This window comes from Erigeron canadensis, chromosome 5 (genome assembly GCF_010389155.1).
Source record: "Erigeron canadensis isolate Cc75 chromosome 5, C_canadensis_v1, whole genome shotgun sequence".
In the NCBI taxonomy this organism is placed as follows: Eukaryota; Viridiplantae; Streptophyta; class Magnoliopsida; order Asterales; family Asteraceae; genus Erigeron; species Erigeron canadensis.
This window is the reverse complement of record NC_057765.1, coordinates 5,715,033-5,737,826: the sequence shown is the minus strand read 5'-3', so window position 1 is coordinate 5,737,826 and position 22,794 is coordinate 5,715,033. Positions and strand designations below refer to the sequence as shown.

At 33.3% G+C, this 22,794-nt stretch overlaps 2 protein-coding genes across 4 annotated transcripts; both read right to left on the bottom strand.

The window, feature by feature from the left end:
* Positions 1–6,767: 6,767 nt before the first annotated feature.
* Positions 6,768–15,817, bottom strand: LOC122600310 (ribonuclease J). Of its 2 annotated transcripts, none has more exons than XM_043773016.1 (18): positions 15,711–15,817; positions 14,677–14,870; positions 14,314–14,542; positions 12,938–13,061; positions 12,722–12,778; positions 12,068–12,259; positions 11,915–11,992; positions 10,755–10,937; positions 10,476–10,556; positions 10,326–10,391; positions 9,818–9,910; positions 9,589–9,714; positions 9,219–9,332; positions 9,029–9,124; positions 8,845–8,942; positions 7,998–8,440; positions 7,372–7,748; positions 6,768–7,111 (listed from the first exon to the last, which is right to left on the bottom strand). In XM_043773016.1, exons 2-18 carry the CDS (start codon positions 14,786–14,788, stop codon positions 7,013–7,015), a joined length of 2,568 nt encoding a protein of 855 aa, XP_043628951.1. In that variant the 5' UTR covers positions 14,789–14,870; positions 15,711–15,817; the 3' UTR covers positions 6,768–7,012. The 2 variants fall into 2 exon arrangements, with proteins under 2 accessions (XP_043628951.1, XP_043628952.1); XM_043773017.1 differs by having other exon boundaries at positions 8,004–8,440.
* A 1,966-nt stretch (positions 15,818–17,783) lies between these two features.
* On the bottom strand, positions 17,784–20,716 carry LOC122600869 (receptor-like protein EIX2). 2 transcript variants are annotated; one of them, XM_043773646.1, is made up of 2 exons: positions 20,354–20,716; positions 17,784–19,465 (listed from the first exon to the last, which is right to left on the bottom strand). In XM_043773646.1, the coding sequence occupies exons 1-2, from the start codon at positions 20,703–20,705 to the stop codon at positions 17,895–17,897; spliced, it is 1,923 nt and encodes a 640-aa protein (XP_043629581.1). In that variant the 5' UTR covers positions 20,706–20,716; the 3' UTR covers positions 17,784–17,894. The 2 variants fall into 2 exon arrangements, with proteins under 2 accessions (XP_043629581.1, XP_043629582.1); XM_043773647.1 differs by having other exon boundaries at positions 17,784–19,018.
* Positions 20,717–22,794: the final 2,078 nt, after the last annotated feature.

Sequence of the window (22,794 nt, the reverse complement as noted above, 5' to 3'; positions counted from 1 at the left end):
TTTGTTATAAGAATATGTTGGCTTAAAACTGGTTACCTAGAGTGTCATTTATAGAGGGGATCCTTTTTCTAGATTGGAATAAAGAGGGATATATTTGGCAATTGGAAAGAATATTTTTTCGTTGTAAAGGAAGTTATGACTTATGAGTATAGCACAAAAATTTATTTTCGGTAAACCTTGTAACTTCAATAAGTTATATAGATTCAAGTCTCCATACGATAAAATGAGAGATAGTGTCTGCGCGTTGCAACAGTGATATGGTAGGGTGATAGGTCAAGTCATAAAGTATGATAGCCAAATGCTTAAACCGTACGGGCTCTGTCATTGGATTTAAAAATTCGTCAAAAGGATATCGAATGACATCTCTAATGAAAGAGTATGAAATTTTAAGAACAACCATACAATTTTTATAATTTATCGATAAACGGTTTTTAAGATAAAAGATTTTGAATGAATTAGATGAATAAAATGATTTATGGTGGAGAGAGAAAAAAATGAGTGGTTGAGATTTGAGGAGAGAGAAAAATGAATGGTTGAGATTTAAGGGTATTATATGTATATTAGGTAGAAATGTTCCTTTATAAGATAGTATTAGATATTGGAATTCAATGTAAGGTTAGGGAGTTTTATCGCACATACAGTTGATTTCTTTCCTCGAGGAGTGAAGATAATTATAATCAGGTTGGTTTATTACCTAATTTGTTGTTTGGAAAAACAAAGATACCGACGACCGTAAAGGCAATCATTAAGATATTGTTAGATGTTTAAACCAGTGTGTAATATTTTAATTCGTAATTTGTTAGTAATTACTAACTTTTGTAAGTACATAGAATCCCGTATATAGTAAATAGAGGGTTGTGATTATTTGAAAACTAAAATTTTCATGAAAATTATAAAACTGGTCAAAACACAATGTGATCTGAATTTAACACAATGTGTTTTTAATTGTTCTTTAAAAACAAATTGTGTTAAAATCATATCACAGTGTATTTGAACATTATTCTGATTTTCAGGTCCTATCAAAAACATATTTTGATTTAAAACTTACGTAATGTGTTTTTAGATTACACAATAAAAACACAATATATTTTTTAAAACACGTTGTATTAAATTCAGATTACAATTTGTTTTACACAGTTTTCTAGTTTAAAAAAAAAAATTAATTTTCAATGAACCTTTTACAGTAAATAGATAGTAGTGTATAATCAAACAATTTCAAAACTTCGATATGAATCGATAAATTCAAACAATTAATACATAAAAATAAACAGGATTCTTGGGATTATAAATCTAACTTACTAGGTTTGTAGGATATATGTAATTTTATCGAGTTATAAATCCAACTTACAAGTGAGTCGATTTTTTTGTTCTTCATTACATGCAAGTGGCTGGGGACTACGTACGTGTTACTCATATAGTTCCCTTTTACCACTTTGAATCTAAATCCAAAAGCATAAGTTCCCAGATCGATTTGATATGCTTTGATGTGTCTCACAATTTGAGAATTTCAGCTACCAAATAGATCATTTCATTTGATTCATTGATATGTCTAGAATTAATTTGTGCTAGTTGGGAACATCAAAAACCAGTCAAAATCTATCATTCATAATCTTTTCATGCTCCCAATTCATGTTTGTGTTTCACTTTCAATGTTACATCAATCATAAAATCCCAACAAGTTGATTAACCATGCTAACTTAGAGTTCTGATGAAGGGTCAACATATTGTTCCAAAAATAAATGAACAAAAGACAAAGATTCTACAAAACTTTTGTTACTGTTGTATATGCTATATGAAATGACAATCAATCACTTCAAATTCGAGTTCTAGTTTTAACACCCATAAATACTACACTTATATTAAAGTTTGAGTGTGTTACTCGTATCATCTCATCATACCAATCATCAATTACATGATATTAATTCCAGTCTTATATGTCTTAATGTTTTTGGTATTTTTAGTACCGATCTTTACTCATGATCCTGAAAACCACCAAAAGTGGTTATGAGTTAGTTCGAGTAGCATTTTGAAATTCAGTACCACTTTTTGATATCAAAACTACTGTATAAAATTTGAAAAAAATTGTTCCTCCTTACCATTCAATATTTACAAAAAGTTTACAAACTATTAATTAGGATATAATTATAAACACACTATCCTTTTATTTAATTATTAGTCTCGTACGATGTATAGTAGATATATAGTTTGTATAACATAAAAAAATTCGAATATGCCTTATACCTGATTCGTGAATATAAAATAAATTGTGGTTAAAGTAAATTGATAATCAAAGTTAAATTAATATATATTTAATTAGAATTTTGGATTTACCTTAAAATTTTAGAACCACATCAATATCGAAACTTGTAAGCATAGTGGATGATAGCAAATAGCCTTGTGATTTCGGATTATAAACTCAAACTTTTGAAGTCTTCATGTTAATAACTTATTATAATTAATATAAGTAATAGAAGTTGAAGAATTGATAAAGAAAAAGAAACAATTTATTAATGAAAAAATGATCAGTCAAATAAGATATAATGTCTTTTGTATTAATAAGTTAAAAGTTAGAGTTTAATTCTAAGTCTAATAAAAAAAGATGAATTTATATACAACTAAAGAAAGCTAGTTTAACAATATAAATAAATTAAATGGATATGTGTCGATCAAGGATTACGCCACGTGTCGTTTTAAGAATATTTCAATCATGTTTTAGTTTATTGGTAGATTATATTATACGAGAGCAAGTACCCGCGCGTTGCGGCGGTGAGATGGTGGGGTGGTACCTAGGTCATAGAGTATGACAGGTTATAGGAGTTGATATGTCATAGAGTATGATAGTCAAATGGATTAGCCGTACGGGCTCCGCCCTCGGATAAAAAAATTTGTCGAAAGTATATCGAATGACATCTCTAATGAAAGAGCATGAAATTTTAAGAACACCCATACAATTTTTATAATTTATCGATGTACGGTTTTTGAGATAAAAGATTTTGAATGAATTTGAGGATTAAATGATTTATGGATGAGAGAGAAAAAAGATGATTGGTTAGATTTGAGGAGAGAGAAAGAGTATTATAGTTATTTTAGATAAATATAGAATCGATAGGAGGGGCAATTGGGGAAGTACTTAAAATCAATACTGAAAATTTCAAGTTCAATGTTGAAAATCTAGGAAAAATCCTTTATAATATATTATAGATAAGCTTGTAAAGAAAATTTATAAGCATGTTCCATTTCTTTTTACCATATGTATCTTTTATTGAATGCATAATGATATGACATGTTAACAATATTGCGCTAAAAAAATCAATGATAAAAAAAACAGAAAAAAATGAATCGAAGTTGGATAACTTGTCCATGAGTTCATCCTTATCCTTGTTGATATTTAAAAGTCGATAATTTGATTTTCGAACTTAATATTATATCAAGGGAGTAATTGAGAAAGAAATATAACCCTCGAGAAGAAAACAAGAATCAAGAAAATGAGCAGCATGTATAACAAAGAGATTGAAGTAACAAATAATATTACTACTATCCCATTTCTATTTAGCGTGAACAAATAATTAAATTTTAAGAACAAATTATTAAATTTTGTCACGTTTTTATATGTATAAAATTATACCGAACTAAAAGTGTGCAGATATTTATCCACAATTGTTTTTCCAATAAAAAAAAAGAGGAGCATGGAAAAGAAGAAACGAAAATGACTAAAATTAATTATGTCCAAGGTTTGTGTATCCTCAAACCTCAATAGTCATATATGGTCCATCACGGATGAATTGACAGATGAACAAACCACCATGTTATCCCACCTTGGAATCAGAACAAAATAACATATATAAAAGCACATATGATCCGGTTGTAAGGTTACATCAACAAATTATAAAAATATCCCATTCCTAGCACCATGCTAACTTACAGTTGCTGAAGGGCCAACATGTTCCAACTTAATCAAAAGACAAATATTCTATATGCTTATATATGTGGTGATGAAAGAATAAATGATACTTGGTTACATCAAATCTCATTCTGAGAAATGTCATAACAGAAGTGCATACAGTGTCACTAAAATACTAATTGCAGTATCGTTGGGCGTACTACAATTTGTTTCTTCCAAACTAGAGAAATGGCAAGCCTAGCGATAACTTGATTTCCTAAAGTTGATTGTACGTGCCGAAATAAGTTGTTTATATAAACTAGTTTAGGGATTTTGCTTCATTACTGTGAACAAGATCAACTTATTATTACAAAGCTTTCCTTCACAATCTTCTTAAAAACTGGCTTATTATGACTAACAACATGATAAGCTAACTAATAAGTTGTTTTGATAGAGAAAAAAGTAAGTAGATTTTCATATATATGTACTAAAAAGAAGGAAAAGGGTACCTTTACCCTACCAATTCCACACTCCATAAAAATATCTCCACTCAGGTTTGTTCTTCAAAAGGTCAAGTCATTTTCATTCCCTCAACCTGGCTCTCAAGTCTCTAACTTGCAGCTTTTAGTAAAAATATGTATTCTATCTTAATAAAAGTACTTTATTTTAATCTGAAAAATAACATGAATATATATCATACATTTGAGATTAAAAGTTAAAACACTAATACATAGATACAGGAAAACCTACCAAAGGACCTTCAGCCTAGTGATATTGGAGGTTTCCATCAAACAATATGTTGTGGGTTAAAGCTCACAGCAATCAGTATAAAACAATTAGGCGTTTTAGAAGTGATGTACGCCTTTGTCTTAAAAAACATGCATGTAAGAAAACCTACATTATGTCTTTATGATAAGTTCCATGTTAATGTGTAGATATTTGGCAACTATACTCTCAACAATCCCTCATTACCTCCTTCATCAATTTTGCTACGTCGACGTCAAATCAGCACTTTTAAACTGACACACTATGCAAACAACATACTTCCATCATCTCCTAGAATTTGTTTTTTTCAAGCGGCATAATAGCCTTTGGGTTTAAAATTCGAAACTACCCCTCATCGCTTCATTAAAGTACCTCATTGATGCGCTAACTAAGAGGTTGCGCCAATGACAATGGTTTGACAAGCTAAGTGATGATGAGCTTACCGATGCTCACTTGATGAGTGACCCTCAGATTAACTTTATTCCTGGAAATCTTTTATATATATACAACTTGAGAATTCATCCATTAGGCCCCCGAACTTTCATGTACTTTATAAACTTCTGGATCCGCCACTGGTACCAGGTCATTTGTAAAATTGAATCTATAGATTTTTATTCTCTTACTTTGCTCAAAGGAAGTTGATTGTTTTGGTTAACTTATGTGTCTAATGAATGGATATATATGTTTGATTTAAAGTGAAAATGATAGTTAAACTAATGTTGTTCATTTTTGGTGCTCCATCTTCATAGTTACTTTCATCAATATATATTGTTCATCTGTAGAGATTCGATATGTAAAGTGGGAAAGTGAAAACAAGAACATAGAAAAGTTACATACAACAAGACCTTTAGTCTTTTGTCAAAGGTGAATAACTAGCAAGTTTAAAGCAAATTGCGACATATCGTGAGATCTGTGATAAAGTCACTGAGCAACACTCATTGATGTTGAGAATCCTTTTTTAGAAACTTCAGCAGCTGATCATTCAGAGGAAGATCTATGAAATTGATTCGGATCGAATGACAATGAAGTTTGGAAAAGGAAGAACTTAATCAGTAAGTGCCTAATGGAGAATAAAATTAACAATGAACTTTTAGCCATGAGCGTCTCCCGCCACAATTGTTCCACGCCTTACCTTATTCATAGACCAAGAAAAGCATACTTTTAGCCACAAAACTTGGAGTAACATCACATTAGTCGATTTGTTTGATAACGTATGAAAAATATCTTGACTCGAGACTTCTTTTTCTGAGATACACATATGGTTTTTGTGAAGATCTCTAACTTATTGTACACTAGTACCCCCTTTGAAATGTGTAAATGATGCTATATGTTTACCTCTGATAGAATGCTATACATTAAGAAAGTCCAATTAATGAAGTTAAGTCGGCCATTAGTCGACGTTAGCTTATAATGCTGTATTAACCCACATACTTCTTACGCAGATAGTTTCCTCGACAGTCAACATAAGAGTAGAGAACCACCAGCAACTATCCTGCCTTATATAAATGTTAGGGAAAATGATCCGTACTGCAGACTTTACCTAAGCTTAGGTAATGTCACATTAAAAAAAATTATAGATTAAACCTTCCGATTTGATAAACATACATAACCTCCTCTGAATAATACATAAACCCCCCCTGAATTTTATATAATCCCCTGCTTTACCTAAGATAGGTACTGTATGCTTTACCTAATATTTCCCCATATAAATGTTAAAGGAAGTTCAAAAAGGAATATTATGAAATGGTTCAGTAATTATCAATCAATGAGTGACACAACATGCCTTGGTGATTAGCATCCAATATGGGCAGGTTCCGCCGCACGCCATGAAAATAATCATACAAATACTGTACACATCTAAACATCCATACCGTTTTCAATGGTTGGGATATTCGGTTAAAATTCTGCTAAACAGATCTCATGAGTTTGGCCAAGAGGTTGCCTCTATTCAGCTGACCACTAAAACCTATTAAACACTCTTGCCAAGACAAAGTTCTTTAACCAGACTGGTCCATTTGATATACTACGTCTACATATAACATACTGACCTCCATAACTTGGGCGAAGAAAAAATTTCTATAGATACACAAATTACAACTACAAGGATGTGGCACGTATAGAAGAGACAAAAATACGCTCATCGGCTAATTACTTTTAAGAGATAACACTTGAGTTCTACAATACTATTTTCTACACTGAATTACAAAAATTGTGCTGCTCACTGCCATTAGCTTTACCATTTTACTCTACTTAATGTTATAACAAGCAACCTTAAAGAATACCGTGTGCAAATCCCTTCGGTCGGCAATATATGTGAAGATTTTCAGTCCCCTGAATGCGGGAAATTGACACCTCTTAGTTCTTGGATCATTTATGTGCCATGGCATCATCAGGAGTGGATAAAATGCTATCCATGTCCTCGTAATATTGCCAGCTTTTATTGCTTTCAGGTTCATTCTTACTTTCCTGTGAAAAAATGCATTTTTGTCTCGTGAGTGACACGGTACTCTTCATGACCATAAAAAACAGTTACATGCATATATTGTAGAGGTTGGATAACAGTTCAAACTTCAAAACATGCAACGTTTTGTACAGGATATGATTGGATTCATTGATCCATTTGACAAATCAGCAATAAGACCTCTAACTTGGTTGCTTCATATTTTTTCTACTTTAGTGATGAAAAATCAAGTTCACAAAATGGAACACAAATATGGATAACAAACCTCGTATTTCTGAACCAGTGAAGCCCATAAAGATTTACACTGGCCTGGGCTTCGACTAAAACCCTCATTGGATAGGTTTACTGATACTTCTTCCCAAAGGGCCATTCGTCCCTTCACAACTTGGAATCTACTATTCAACTCCCCCCGAAACTTGATAAGCATTCTTACTTCTTCTGGTTTCCATCTGTTTCTTTTCAGAGGCTTCTTTGTATTAGAGTCTGTGCTACTGTTTTCTGATTGGTCAAGAGGTTCTGGTGTTATGTACGCTTTATAGAAATCATCTGATGACTCAGAATCAGAAACCGTGCTCCCTGCTGAGTCAGAACTAGTTGCAACTTCTTCCTCAGATAATAATCCATCATCATTCATCTCATCACCTGTACAAAGTTGAAATTGTGTTAGTGAAATGATTGGTTGTAATAAATGTGCTATGAACATTCTTCTGCTCTGTAATAATGGCTTCAGATGATGTTGGTATATTCACTTATAGGCTAATTGTTTTTATTTAGGGATGTAGTATAAGAATAAGCATGAATATACCCTTTGATAACTCATTTTGTTGCAGCTAGTATTAAAAGTTAGATCACAGCCGTAAAAAGGTTTGGGTAAGGAGAGTAAGCTAAGACCTTTACTTTCACGTAGGCCCATGGAAAGATCAAGACTTTTGCTTTCTTCTTGTATCTTATTTGTCCGTTTCTTTTTTGGGCTTCCGTCTACCGTTTCTTTTTTCAGAAAAGGCAACTCAAAACCAGGTTTTACACCTGACAACTTCCCATTGATCTCATCAGCCAGAACAGCAGCAGGGTTTTCAATAGCATGCGTTATGACTTCAGGCCTCTTACCACTGTATTTTCGTACCATTTTCCTTAAAACCTCTGATACCGTTCTCTCTATGTGAGGCAAGGGACTTTTGATTGAACAACTTGATAGTGAAGCATGTGCAGCACTATGAAGAGCATCTAAAAGTTTGCCATTGTCAAGCCATAAGCAGCGTGTCGTTATTCTTATTTTTCCTTTTAGGTTTTCTTTAAATAAACTCTCCGTAGATTGAGGACGCATAATTTCAATGCTGAAGAGACAGATGAGATTAAATGTGTGTATTAGTTGTGAGAAATTGTATATCTTGAGTAGAGGTGACAATTTTTTGGCCCACTTTCGTTAAATGAGTAAACTAAAGATGTGTTTATCTCATATGGGTCAAAAGGGTAACAAATAAAATAGCATAATAGAAAATGGGTCAAATAGCTCAAATGGGTGAAAGTCACCCCAAAATGTATTTCTAATGAGCAAAACTCCTACTTGATTATATTCACAAAATTATAATAAATTTCACAAAGTTTGAACTAAATGCTTTTCAGGTCACTAGACCTGGTTGAATCAGTACCAAAAAATATCACCTTTTGATCTGTTACCCAACCCACCCAAACCACCCACATTGCCACCCCTGATCTTGAGAGTTTATATGCTACTAACCTCACAACTATTATTCCATCTGATGCTATTTTCATCCTCTCATCTACACAGAGATCAGCAGATGTACCGAATGCTTTGTCGCCATCACTATACATCAACTGCAGGTGATAAAATTTACCGGGTGAGTGTTGACTACATTAGAGACTGTATATTAATATTTATATATATGCATACAGAAGAAAACCTGCAAATTTTCTTTTCCCAGGGCTGCGAAACCATTTGACAACACTCTTCTGTTCCTCAAATGTGAAACCCCAAGCATTTCTCCATTCTTTATGACCTATTATTTATACAAAACAATATACACTTTCAACGTGTGTGTGTGTGTGTGCGAGCATGTGATAACTAGTAAGTCAGATTGAACAGTCACTTACGGCAGTGTGATGAATTCCAGTGGATCTTCCAAGTACTTCATGTTCCTTGAGGAATAAGAGTTCTCCATGGATGGGTAAAAAATGTTGTGGCTTCACAATCCTCAGCACCTCTTGCTACCAAAAGAACGAAAATCATTATACACACGAGTCTTCATTTAGTTCAATTAACGATTTAACTAAGTGGGTCTTCTTTACATGTTGCGAGCGGATATAAAGTTTTCACTATAGCTCTCGCAATAATGCAAGTAAAACGCAAAAGAAACTATTGAATACAACCTAGAACTATTTGCTATAATTTTTGCTCTCTTGTCAATCCATACGAGAGAAAAACATTGAGTTGTGATGGTAGCATACATATGAAAAACCTTACCAATTCTTCACGATAGGCATGACCCGAGGTGTGTAATTGCTCATTTTTGCCCATTATTATTGTTGGTCCGATATCGGATAAACGATTTAACATTTTCATAACTCTAGATTCATTGCCGGGGATCACCTATAAACAACATATGTAGCAGATGACACCATATTAATATAGCAAGCTACAAGCTACTTGAATATCACAATAAACATTCAAAGCAATGATTGATGTAGTTCACCTTAGCAGAATACAAAATTGTGTCTTCTTTGTTCAGCTTGAAAAAATGACTGCTTCCATATGATGCAAGGTTAAGTGCCGCACGAGGTTCTGCCTGACACAAGCAAATAGAGTTATACTGACAGAGTGAAATAGAGGTTTAATTGTTTAAAGTGAGGGGGCGAGCATATTGGGTAAGATCTCACAACAGTTAATTCCTTGGGACAGGTCCCAACGGTTCGGATGGGTTGAACCAAAGCACATTTATTCTGAAGGATGAAAACCTATTATATGGTGTAAAGTGTGTGTGACAAATGTGATTGCAAATATTGGATTTATTTCAAGCAAAAGTTATTTATTATATAAAGTTATTTAGATAGATTCATACAACAATAATTTGCTTTGGATGACTTTAATGCTTTGTTCAATCCTTTTCCTGCTAAGCTATTTCTATACGATTTGACAAGTTTTAGATGAAAATAAAATGAATCAACTCATTCATAAGTAAATCGGTGGAAATTGCAGCTTACTTGAGAGCCTGTAGTGACAATTACCAAGTCCTTTGGGGCATAAGCATCTATATCTTCAACTTTCACCTAAGCACAAGATTTGATGTTAGAAACGATAAGAGAGACGGAATGAGAGAAAAACAAAGAATAAGATCAGTAAAAGGTCGTTACGAGAGTCGAAGGATCAATTGGAGCCTTTCCATCCTTCCATGCAGCATCAAGGTATGTTCTTAAAGACATACCAACAAATACCTGAAATAAAATGGCATGGCATTATCATCGCATCCAGCCAGAGGGTAATGGGATTTCAACCCGTTTGACCTATTTGGACCATTAGAATAATACTTTACCTGACCAGATGAGATTAGAAGCAACCCAAATAGGCCCACACATAACTCAATGGTTATAAAGAAATCAAACACGCACACCAAAAGGCAGGAAGTGACATACCAACTTTCTGCCAGCTAAATCAGCTGCAGCTTTCACACTTCCAAGTCTATGAATATTTGATGAAAATTGAGTTGTAATAACCCTTCCTTTAGCAGCTGTGATATGCCGAAGTAGTGAATCCGCAACAACGGTTTCACTTGTTGTCCTTCCAGGTGATAGTACGTTTGTTGAATCACTCATCATCTGGAGAAATCAAACAAGTACAATAATTAAATAAATTTTAATCACTGGCTGGTTGAGAAGCTTGACTAAACTGTTATAGTAAAATGACTCGTTCAACAATAGCCAACAGTGAACTGCAGCCGAGGATACTTTATATGAGGAAGAGTAGGTATTTTATATATTTGACTATAAATAAACCATGGCGCTTGATTAAGAATTTAATACAAAAAATATATGGTCTGGAAATTAGGCACATGCAATATCAAAACGTTACAAGTTGGATTTGAATACATTTTGATGCACTTAGTTGTATTTCTTATCTTACCGGTTCAGTAAGTTGTAGAAACAGAAATTGGAAATAAGTTTTAAGACGTGACTACAGACAATGACGAAGGTTAAATACAAAAGGGAAAGTGAGTGGTATATGCGCCTTCTGTAACAGGCAGTTGGTTGCTGTTAAGGTACAATATACTGCTGTTTCATGCAATTCACCTGATACGAACCCATCCCATAATAGGCTCGTTCAAGCCATAAGCTAGGTGTAGAAATCACTCCCAAAATCTAGCTCAAAGGAGGACGGGACACCTAGGCTTATGAACCACCAACCAACCCCATACTTAGCCGATGTGGGATCATAACAATACCCCACCCTTTGAAGAGCCAAGGTCCTCGTTGGTCACGGATATGTTGGTCACGGTTGGCACGCTTCTTCTTTTTGGTTCCAAGCCACCACTCCGAGCTCATTTGTCACGGTTGGCACCCTTCTATTTTCAGGTCCAAGCCACCACTTCGAGTTTTGGAGCCTTGAAACGTAGGGTTTGCTCTGATACCAAATGATACGAAATAGGCTCGTTCAAGCCATAAGCTAGGTGTAGAACTCGTTCCCAAAAGCTAGCTCAAAGGAAGACGCGACACCTAGGCTTATAAACAACCAACCAATCCTATACTTGGGTGATGTGGGATTATAACATCGCCCTTTAAAGAAAATAAACTCTTACCAAAGTTACTCCCTCTTTCGAGAGCTCTTCTAAACCTTCACGGTCAAAAACTTGCCCGTCGAGTGGTGACTCGTCTATCTGTTTAATATGAAGATCAATGTATCATAAATAAAGATCAATAACATGACATACAATAAAAAATCAAATGTGTACCTTCCAATCCCCGGTATGAAGAATAATACCATCTGAACACCGAAGAACTAGTCCAGAACAATCTGGAATCGAATGGGTCACTCGGATAGGCTCTATCTCGAACGGCCCAGCAACAAATTTCCTCTTTGTTTTAAATGTCTTGAGCCTAGATGGCACAAATATCCCAGATTCCTTCAAGCGCTTCTTGATAAGCTGCTCAAATACAAAGAGTCTCAACTATTTAAAACCTAATAATTTATGTTAGAGGTGGCAAAAGGAGCTGACAAGACAAATTGGTTAATGTTGAAAACCAGTAGTTCCTTATGTATCTGGCGGGCTGGGTTGTTGGGTTGACTGAATTTACCTGTCGTCCAAAGTACTTACTTTTTTCAAAATAATTCGTGTCAGATACGATTTACAAAACTTATATTATCCCACTAATAATAAATTCTATTGAATAACAGATTTATAAGGGTTGATGTACATCAAAGGTACAGGACGACTTTCAACTCTTTAACCATTTCCCTGGCGGCTAAATCTCTGGATTTTACCATTTGACCCGAGAAAACCAGATTCAGCCCACTCACAAGTAAATGATTCAAAACTTCCATGTTTTTTATATGCATATACATGTATACATCATAAAAGAAATTAGTCGAGAATAGACATTCAGACCTCCATCGTAAAGGATGATGCAAATATTGGAGTACGTATATCCAGTGCAGGTATAACCTGATTTTGTAGAAAGAAAGAGAGAACTAAATCACAGAGAAAATAAAGTACCAAAGAAATTATTAAAATTTTGTAGAAAATCTGATAAGTAGTTACTAGATATATATTCTGGTACAGTGGTACCAAGAACTGATTTTCAGAAACGAAAAAAGACCTTACCCAAGGCAAAGCACCAATGTGGTCTTCGTGTCCATGTGTTATAACAACCGCTTCAATCTTATGACTCCACTTTTTTATAAATGTAGTATCGGGAATAATTTTCTGAACACCGAGTTCATCATAGCTGAAAAGGAAATCATGTGTCTTAAGGCCATAGTGGTCGACTTGTGACTCGCTTGTAAGAGTCGTGATATTAATAACTTGGTGTGTGTGTGTGTGTGTGTGTATTATATGTGCATAGATTTACAAGTATAGTTTACAATTAACTGTTACGTATATTAGCAATCCATAAAAGAAGCATATGCCTACTTTCAACAGGTAAAATAAATTAAATGGTAATAGCCGATTTTCGGTTTGTAAAATTAGAAAAACAATGCATATAATTTGATATAAAAACATTATCCTGTTGAAATCAGGGATCCACTTTGCACATGCTTCAAGATGCACAATTGATCTTAGGCGACCTGAATGTTGCATATAGGTCCTAACATTTGATGAAAAGTCTGCTAAGACCGAGTCCGTTAAGTATAGTCCTAGAGCAGATTACACCTAAATGTCTGACCCTTGGTCAAGTATCCTACGTACTTTATACTCATCTACTACATATCTATAATCTATATCTATACTACATTATAAAGTATATGGCATGAGTCTTAGAATTTATATTTTTTAAGTATTCCCATCTTTATTTTACCTAATCATTTCTATAAAATTTGCCATAATTCACAATTCATGTATGTTAGACAACCCAAAGCTTTGCCACACCACTTGTTTCATGTACTACTTAAATTTAAAAAGTTTATTTATGAATAAGATTTACAACAAATTTTATAACTTTCTAAGAAACTCATCCACCACCGTACATTGTGCGGGTACACTTCTAGTGAGTTTTAGTTTGTATGCTATTTAATCCTCTATATGAGCTGAATTAGTGTAAAATGTACTGTTAATGTAAATATGTATTGTATAGTCATGTACTTGAAATTACTAATTATAAATATTTATAAGCAAATCATACTTCTAATTTTTCTAAAATGACGTTATATGTTTTATTTTACAGATTCAGATTCTGATCTTTTACCTTACAAAAAATTTGAGTATAGTTTAATTTGTAAACTATAGAAAAATAAAAATTAAAAAAAAGGCCTATTGGACAGTCCACTTCAGACCATTTGGAACCGCGGGTCTCAAATGAGGCCCTTTTTGAAGTAAGGAAGGGACTAGGCACAAGCATCTTTCTCAAACTGCACTGTTTTAGGACCAATTAGCCCAAGCCTCTGGCACTTCTAAACCAAGAATTAGCACTTGCAATAGACAAATTCCTAAAAGAGGCACATTAGAGCCACTGAAATATTAATAAATAGAAAAAGACTTACTCTGGGAACATGACGCCAGCATCAATCAGAATATAACGATCATAATTTCCTACAAGCATGCAGTTCATTCCAATTTCTCCTAGACCACCAATCGGAAGAATACGGAGAGGCGGACCATTAGACCCTTCATAGAACTGTTCCATTTTCCGCTGAACCGAGTCTTCCATGCTCTTTCCAGCTCCTTCCAATCTACCAGATCGCTTATAGCCTGCTCTAGAACCTTGTGGACCTAAATATGATCAATAAGAATATGAAGGCATGCACAGCAGAACGACATGCATCATCTAAAAATTCTTATTGCAGCTATTGTCAAACATATTGTATCAAAGAGATAAAGAGAAATACTCATAAAAAAATATAGACCTGTGAATGAAGGAGGTGGCATATAGCAAGAAACTGGAAGCTTGGAAGTGTTGGGTTGCCACCAGAGCCTGTGATGACAATGTGATATAGCATTGAAAGTCGGCATTGCCATTTTTTAGCTACACTGAGACTCAGTGGCAGATTGGCGGATCCAGGGTTCAGATTTCTGAAGAAGCTTACACAGTGTCCAATATCTATACAATTCAACATAAGACATAAACTAGCATTTAGTTGTGTTAAAACAAAACTAACAACAAAAATTTAACATCGGTCTAATACTTCAAAAGCATATATCCAATTCTGCAGGAGAGAAAAGTCTGATAATATGTAAATAAGATTTTTTTTATTTTTAATTTTTTAAAAAAAAAACATGAAATAGATTATGCAGATATTTGTTTTAAAAAAAGTTGTAATTTGTGGAGGCATTCTAACTACTTGGGCGACGCATATAGAAAATTTTTTATCAAAAAAACCCCAAAGTGCGTCACGGACACACAAATATCATCCTCTTGTTACGTAATTCAATATAACCTATTTTTCGGGAACTAACAAGGGCCATGTTGAAACATTATTATGCATATATTCCACTACACGTATACAAGAACTGAACCTTTTAAATCACAGTAAGTCAGTAACTTAAGCAAAATTCCCCAGAAACCATAGAAGTCCTAGCGAACATATTCATTAAAGAAGACAGTATATTTCATGTATTAACTCTTTACCCTATGATTAATATTTACTTAAACAACTAACAAGGTGTAACAACAAAAAAAAGCATAGTTTTTTTCTGAGGCATTTCATCAAACAACTTGTGTGCATGAAAAACTGTCATCTGCATATACCTAACAATACACCTAAAATACATAAATCAACACTATATAACTTAATATTTCAACATTTTTAAGTTTCATGAACCCCAAAAACATGTACTCTTTTTTCAAAAATTGAAGAAAAGTAATAATACATAATACATATATATATATATATATACGTTTACGCAATTGTGTATCAAAATATGGAAAAACTAAGTAAACCTGCAAATGAAGATGGTATGTGTAGAAATGAATATAAATGATATTTTATTTTGGGTAAGATTGTGTAAGAGATATTTCCCGTTGAGGGGTTTATCTCATTAGCAACAAGAACAAAGATTTTAGAGGTTGAGTGAAAAGGATACGATTGTGGGCTTTAAATTATGTTTTGGGTTTCAATTATTTGGGCTTTAAATGTGTAAATTGAGATACTAAAAATGGGCTATTTTTTGTAAATTGCATCTTAAAATGGGCTTTAAATGTGTAAATCGAGGTCGAGCCATAGATCTTTTATTTTATTTTATTTTATTTTATTTTTTTTCAAATCTCAACAATTGTTTACACATTTAAAATGGGCTTTAAATGTCACAATTTCCATTAGCTACCTTGAAGTACTCACCATAAAGAATGGTATTCCCTTGTTCTTTTATCCGGACTTGAAAGTAGCAAAAATATATATCTATATCTATACTATCTATATAAACAAACTTCCTCACTCAAAATTCAACACTCTACCTTTAAAATCTCTAATTTACCCTTTTAATCTATACTAACATCAAACACTTTATCCCTAAAATTCCAAAAATACCCTTAAAAAAAAACTCTTACGCGTGTCTTTTCCCTTCCCCGCAGTTGCTCATATAGTATACCAAAAAAACACACATGTGTTACTAAATTTAATAATAAATCAACGTAAAAATTGCTCACTCTAAAACAAAAACGGCGGTTTGCACTTTCAGCCGGACTAAGAAACACTTGAGTTGAATCATACATTCATATAATAACACGGTACCATTACTTAACTAACGTTTTTTTCCTATGTCTCGCTGCATAGCACGGGTACAAGGCTAGTATATATATATATATACTCGAATTTTTTGTGTAGTTTATATTTAGTTTATCCTAGGCTAGCTTTGGGTTAAAAGTGTACCACGATCTCATCTAAATAAAAAAATAATGGTGAAATAAATAAGTAATATTTATAATAGGAAAGAAAAATATAATCTAAACCAGTTAACTACCACCTATTTTTTTTAAATGCATATTTTTTTTATTTCTTTTAGCTCATATAGTAGAATATTTTTAAAACTTTTAGTATCGTTTATGACAATTTAATTTTTTCGGTAAAGTTCGTCACCCCCGGTTAGATTTTATATATAAATGAAAGAACAGACGATCTTGTTGAGTACTAAACTTACTTTACAACCCATGCACAAACATGCAACATCTAAGAAACAAGTACTAACTTCCTATGCTATATGATATCTAACTGATACTAATAAACAAAACAAATCTTCCACTCTAGTCATCTTCTTAAAAGGAATTGGAAGATCCGAATAGTTGATAACATAGTTGCAAAAAGCTTGTCATGAGGTCTTCTCTTGTTAGAAAACAGGCTTGAACTCCGTTCTTGCCAATAAAAATAAACCGCAGCAACAAACAATAACTTCAACACCCCAGTATGTGTGGTTCCTCTTGTGGCGACTTGTATCACATGAGCAACAACGTCATTCCAGGTAAACGAAGTACATTGAAACTGAGCCTTGACACGCACCAAGTCCCAAACCTGTCAAAAATATAGACACTAAAAAAAGGTGAACATAATGAGGGTTTACCTCTCCTTACATAGGAGAAGGTAACTTGGGGAGGAAGTTAGGGATTTTACCCTAGCTAGGGTTTATAAATTCGATTTAATTGGCATCTTTATTATACCTTAATAATTGGGATATGATTTACTATAAAACGGATTTGGGTCTATTTAATTAATTATGCACATTCAGCCTAAGCCATTCGTGTAGGTGCTTCATAAAGAGATTACCTTCATATGGTGATACGAAGGGGTATATCATCATAAATCAACTCCAATAGATCATGCAAAACAAATTTCCTTATCATAGCTTCATCATATTAAATCTTCAAAACGTTAACATATACACGTAGTTAAACTTTAGAATTTTAGGAGTTCAAAATTTGTACTTGTTGACAGTGTCTTGGAATAGAACTATGAAAGATTGGTTAGTTGGCGGGGGCTAAGCATCGGCTAGCCCACCTACTGGCTCCCTCACTGCCATGGTGTTGGTGGCAACTTTATTAATTATTAATGAGGATTTAAAAACCTCTCCCAAATACATACACGAAAAATATGGTAAATAAAAACAATATAAATAAATTCTAAAAGACAAGAAGTTAAAAAACATTGTGACATACAAACACCACCACCTTTACATGAACCCAATTTTCCGAACGATCCATGAAGTGAAAAAAAGTATGTCTTCCACGATGACTGATGAGCAAAGCACTACACACTAACCAAAATCCGATAGCAAAACCAATCGCCCCGCCAATGTAAAACCATCTCTCAAGTTGATCTATGTGTCCTTCACTTTCATCACCAATGATGGATGGCATTTGAAATCTTTCATCTCCAGGGCAATATTTTGAAATTGGGGGTCCACACAATCCTGCATTTCCTGTGTAACTTGAATTTTCAAACGATTGGAGTTGAGTGCCGGATGGAATTCTCCCTGACAAGTTATTGTATGACACGTCTAAAGAACTTAACAAAAACATCTCAGATATGCTGGATGGTACCTCTCCTGAAAGTTGGTTTCTTGATAAATCCAACATTAAAAGATCTTTCATCTTGCCAATTTTTTTTGGAATCTCCCCATGTAAAGCATTCCTTGATAAGTTGAGTGCAAGCAATCCACGAAGATCGGTTAGAGTATTGGGGATTTTTCCTGCTAGATTGTTGTGTGATAAATCAATGCTTTTCAAAAATCCGAGATTGTTAGTGAATTCACGTCTAATTCCTTGCCACTGGACAATCGCACTGTCAACATAATCACTAAGTCCAGAAGGTGTAGATGAAAGACCATAATGATGTCGGTTATGTTCCAATGTGATCAATCCTTGTTGAACCATGGAAGTAAGATTATTGACACATGAAGGGATAGTCCCATTAAGATTGTTCATTGACAGATCAAGAATTTGAAGATTTACAAGCTGACAAAACTCTAAAGGAATGGGTCCAAATAAGTTATTAGAACCAAGGCTAAGAGCATACAATCCTAATAAGTTTTCACCAATCCAAACAGACATGTTACCAGAAAATTTGTTGGCCCCTAAATCCAAAAAGGTTAAGTTGGTGCAATTCTTCAGCGATAAAGGCAATTCTCCAGAGAAGTTGTTGTTGTATAAATCCAACACATCAAGTAAATTCAAATATTTAAAAGATGCAGGAAGCTTTCCAAACAAATTGTTGTTTGCCAGATTTAAAAATTGAAGTGCTTTCAGTTGCCATAAACAGTCTGGAATTTGTCCAGAAAATAAGTTATGCGAGAGATCCAGATAAACTAAAAGCCCATCAACAATTTGGCACAAAAAAGAGATTCCTCCATAGAATTTGTTTTTCGAAAGATTTAAAAGATTCAAAGAGGAAGAAACATTCGTTATCGGACCATAGAAGTTGTTGGAACTCAAATCTAATACGGCGGAAGCATTAAAGTTTGATATATCTGGTGCTTTCTCGCTGAAGTTATTGGAAGAGATATTTATGAACTCAATACTTGACATTCCAATATTTTCAAAGGTGGCGCCTCCAAGAGAATTGGAAGTAATTCTTAGTTCGAAAAGCGAGGGCAATCCCCACATTTTCTTACTTATGGTTCCATTTAACTGATTGTCATCTAGGTATAACTTTTGAAGTGATGAAAAGTGTTGGATATCATCAGATATTGATCCTATAAATTGGCTACCTGAAGCGACAATGATAGTTAACATAGCAGATGTGCATCCGGCAGATAATGATTTTAGAAAATCAGAAAATGGAACAATTGCTGAGTTGTTAATGAAACTTAGACTAGTCAAATTACAGAGATTTCCAAGATAATTTGGAAATTCTTCTAACTTGTTTCCGTCAAGAGAAAGATATTTAAGTGTATTGCTTCTAATTAATGGGTACAACCAACGATACATAGATGAGTTGAGATTGTTGTTACAGAGAGAAAGGTCATGAATATTAAATGAAGAAAATGATGGAGAATATGAATGCATGACCTGTGAGAGGTAACATCCATCTAAATATAAATTTGTTAGCTTTTGAAGACTTAGAATTGCATTTACCCAATGGTCAGCTTTGGCTAGTGAAATCCCACTCATATCAAGTAATCTTAAATGAGACAGATGAGATAACCAATGTAAATTTTCAACTGAACATCTTCCAAGATCATTTAATTCAAGGTCTTCTAGATTTACGAGGTTTCCAAGTTCTAAAGGAATGTTTCCATTAAAAGAATTATGAGAAAGTCTAAGTGACCTTAAATGGGTCAATGAACCAATGGATTCAGGAATAGTTCCACTAAAATAATTCCATCCAAGGTCAAGTTCTTTTAATTGGGTCAATGAGCCAATGGACTTGGGAATGATTCCCCTAAAAGAATTACCAAGAAGATAAAGTTCCCTTAATTCGGTCAAGTGACCAATAGACTCAAGAATAGTTCCGTTAAAATAATTATTTGAAAGTTGAAGATACGTTAGTTGTGTCAACGACCTAATGGATTCGGAAATGGTTCCATTAAGAGAATTATAAGAAAGGTCAAGATGAGTTAAGTAGTTTAAATTAAACAATGAATGACCAATATCACCTTCAAGATAACAATCAGACAAGTCAAGCTCCGTGACATGACCAGTCTGGTTGTCGCATGTAACTCTGGTCCACGTGCAACAATCATCTTCCTTTTTAGTTCCCCAATCGGAGATATAATTATAGGGGTCTTCAAGACCAACTTTAAAATCAAGGAGAGCATTTTGGTCCTTATCGATGCACTTGATCTGTTTATCAGCTTTTGCCACTGGTTGTTTGGCAAGGAAAGTAGGAATTCTTACAAAAGTACTAGTAGTACTGTTAACAACACATTGAAACAAAGACCACACAATAATAATGATCAAAACATGAGAATGTTTAACTTTATTATGGAACATATTTGAAATAATCATGTTGTATGAAGTGGTTTGCTAATAATGTTTAAATTCATATATAGTGAAGTTTGATTGAAGGAGTATATGCACTTTGATTTTAGTCAACGCTCTATGTCTTGTCAATTTGTAATTAATAAATTAATGGTCCCAATCTAGACTTTATACGTTAAAGTCTCTAAAAGTCTTAAAAATTTGTCATTACATGTTTTTCTTCTTTTCACATTTGTTGGTCTGTAATAAAGAGGATTATTGCACCATACATTTCAGTGTTAATAATGTTTTTTTTTCTTTTTTATAAAAACTAGTGTTAATTCCACTTTCTTTTTAGAACTTCTCTAAAATGTATAATCCTGACCTCTTGGTAAAAGAAAACTAAGCAAAGTATCTAACTATTTAATACTTTTAGTAATTTATATTTTTTATTATAAAAATAATAATATACTAATAAACTAAAACATGATTGACATGTTTTTGAAACGACACATAGCATAATCCTATCAACACGTGTCTTTTTAATTTATTTTGTAAAATTAGCTTTTTTAGTTGTATATAAATTCAATTTTCTTATTAGACTTGTAATTCAACTCTAACTCTTGACTTATTAATACAAAAGACATTATAACCTTATTTGATTGATCATTTTCTCATTAATAAATTGTCTATTTTTTTCTCAATTCTTCGACTGTTATTACTTATATTGATTATAATAAGTTATTAACATGAAAACTTCAAAAATTTGAGTTTACGATCTGAAATCACAAGATTATTTGTCATATCCACTATGCTTACATGTTCCGATTTTGATGTGGTTCTAAATATTGAAGATAAATCCAAAATTATAACTAAACATATATTATATTTATCATTACTGTTTATTATAATTTAGCTTCGATTATCGATTTATTTAAACCACAAATTATTTCATACTCACAAATCATGTATGAGACATATTCGAATTTCTTCATGATACAATATATATAACTACCATACATCGTACGGGTATTAAGACTAATAATAATAATATAGAGTAACGAAGATACGGGTATACTAATCTACAACACATAAGAGACAATGGAGCGAATGTTTTATTACCACTTGTATATTGTGTCAACACGCTTAATATTTGAAGGTACCAGTCCAAAAAGGTCTCATGATGAAATTGAATCTTAGAGATAGAAAAAAATATAAATCTGTTTTCAAATGTAATTCAAAGAGATACAATTAGTGCGCATTCATTTTCTCAATTTTTTTTTTATTTCTCTTGTTAAATCAAGCTCAATAAATTTCACTTGAGCTGAATGAAAAGTTTTTGAATTTTAATCAGTTCTTTTTACATGAAGGCTATGGACTACAATCAATTTCACATGTATGCAAACTAGATTAGCAATTGTAGTTTAAGAGTACTCATTAGTAAACCCCATGTTTGGAAATGTTAGGAAGCAAGGAAGACGAGAGATAGAAGAGTCAATTAAAGAAAGTATGATTATGATCATAAAATATACTCGTATAAAAAAAAAGAAATATATTGCATTTGTTAGCAGTACTAGTACTAGTACTGGCACTGGCAGCCCAGATATCTCAGTCCAAGATGTGGCTCAATAAGTAGTGACAGGATCGGCTCATGCTGAAAAAAGAACGGGTCAACTTGATACAAGTGGAGCACAAGTAACCAAGCCCAATCGTTGCTGGTCATCATGAAAAATTTGCATTTAATGTTATTTTAAAGCTATTTTCATTTCACTTATCTACTTATCTTAATTCGGTGTTGAATGTTACAAAAAAAAAATTACTCAGTTTTTTCTTTTATTTTACGTAAGCGGGATACCATGTTTATAACCTTATATGCGAAAAAAACATTGAAAATAAATTAACACAAAGATTACGTCTCCCTTACACAACAAACTAATAATCAACATGAATTTTAAAGTACGAGCAATAGTACCCGCGTAATGCGGCGGTGAGATGGTGGGGGTGATAGGTCATAAGAGGTGATAAGTGATAGAGTCTGATAACCAAATGCCTTAGCCGTACGGGCTCCGTACTCGGATTTAAAAATTCGTCGAAAGTATGTCGAATGACATCTCTAATGAAAGAGCGTGAAATTTTA

Excerpts from the sequence above, each read along its gene's own strand:
- LOC122600310 (XM_043773016.1), bottom strand. The coding sequence starts at position 14,788 with ATGGCAATGCCGACTTTCAATGCTATATCACATTGTCATCACAGGCTC. Across the intron at positions 14,543-14,676 it reads GCCACCTCCTTCATTCACAG|GTCCACAAGGTTCTAGAGCA; the intron begins GTCTATATTTTT and ends GATCATATTTAG. Across the intron at positions 8,943-9,028 it reads TGGGAAAAGAAAATTTGCAG|TTGATGTATAGTGATGGCGA; the intron begins GTTTTCTTCTGT and ends TATCACCTGCAG.
- LOC122600869 (XM_043773646.1), bottom strand. The coding sequence starts at position 20,705 with ATGATTATTTCAAATATGTTCCATAATAAAGTTAAACATTCTCATGTT. Across the intron at positions 19,466-20,353 it reads GTCTGATTGTTATCTTGAAG|GTAGCCAATTTATAGGATCA; the intron begins GTGATATTGGTC and ends TTGTCGCTTCAG.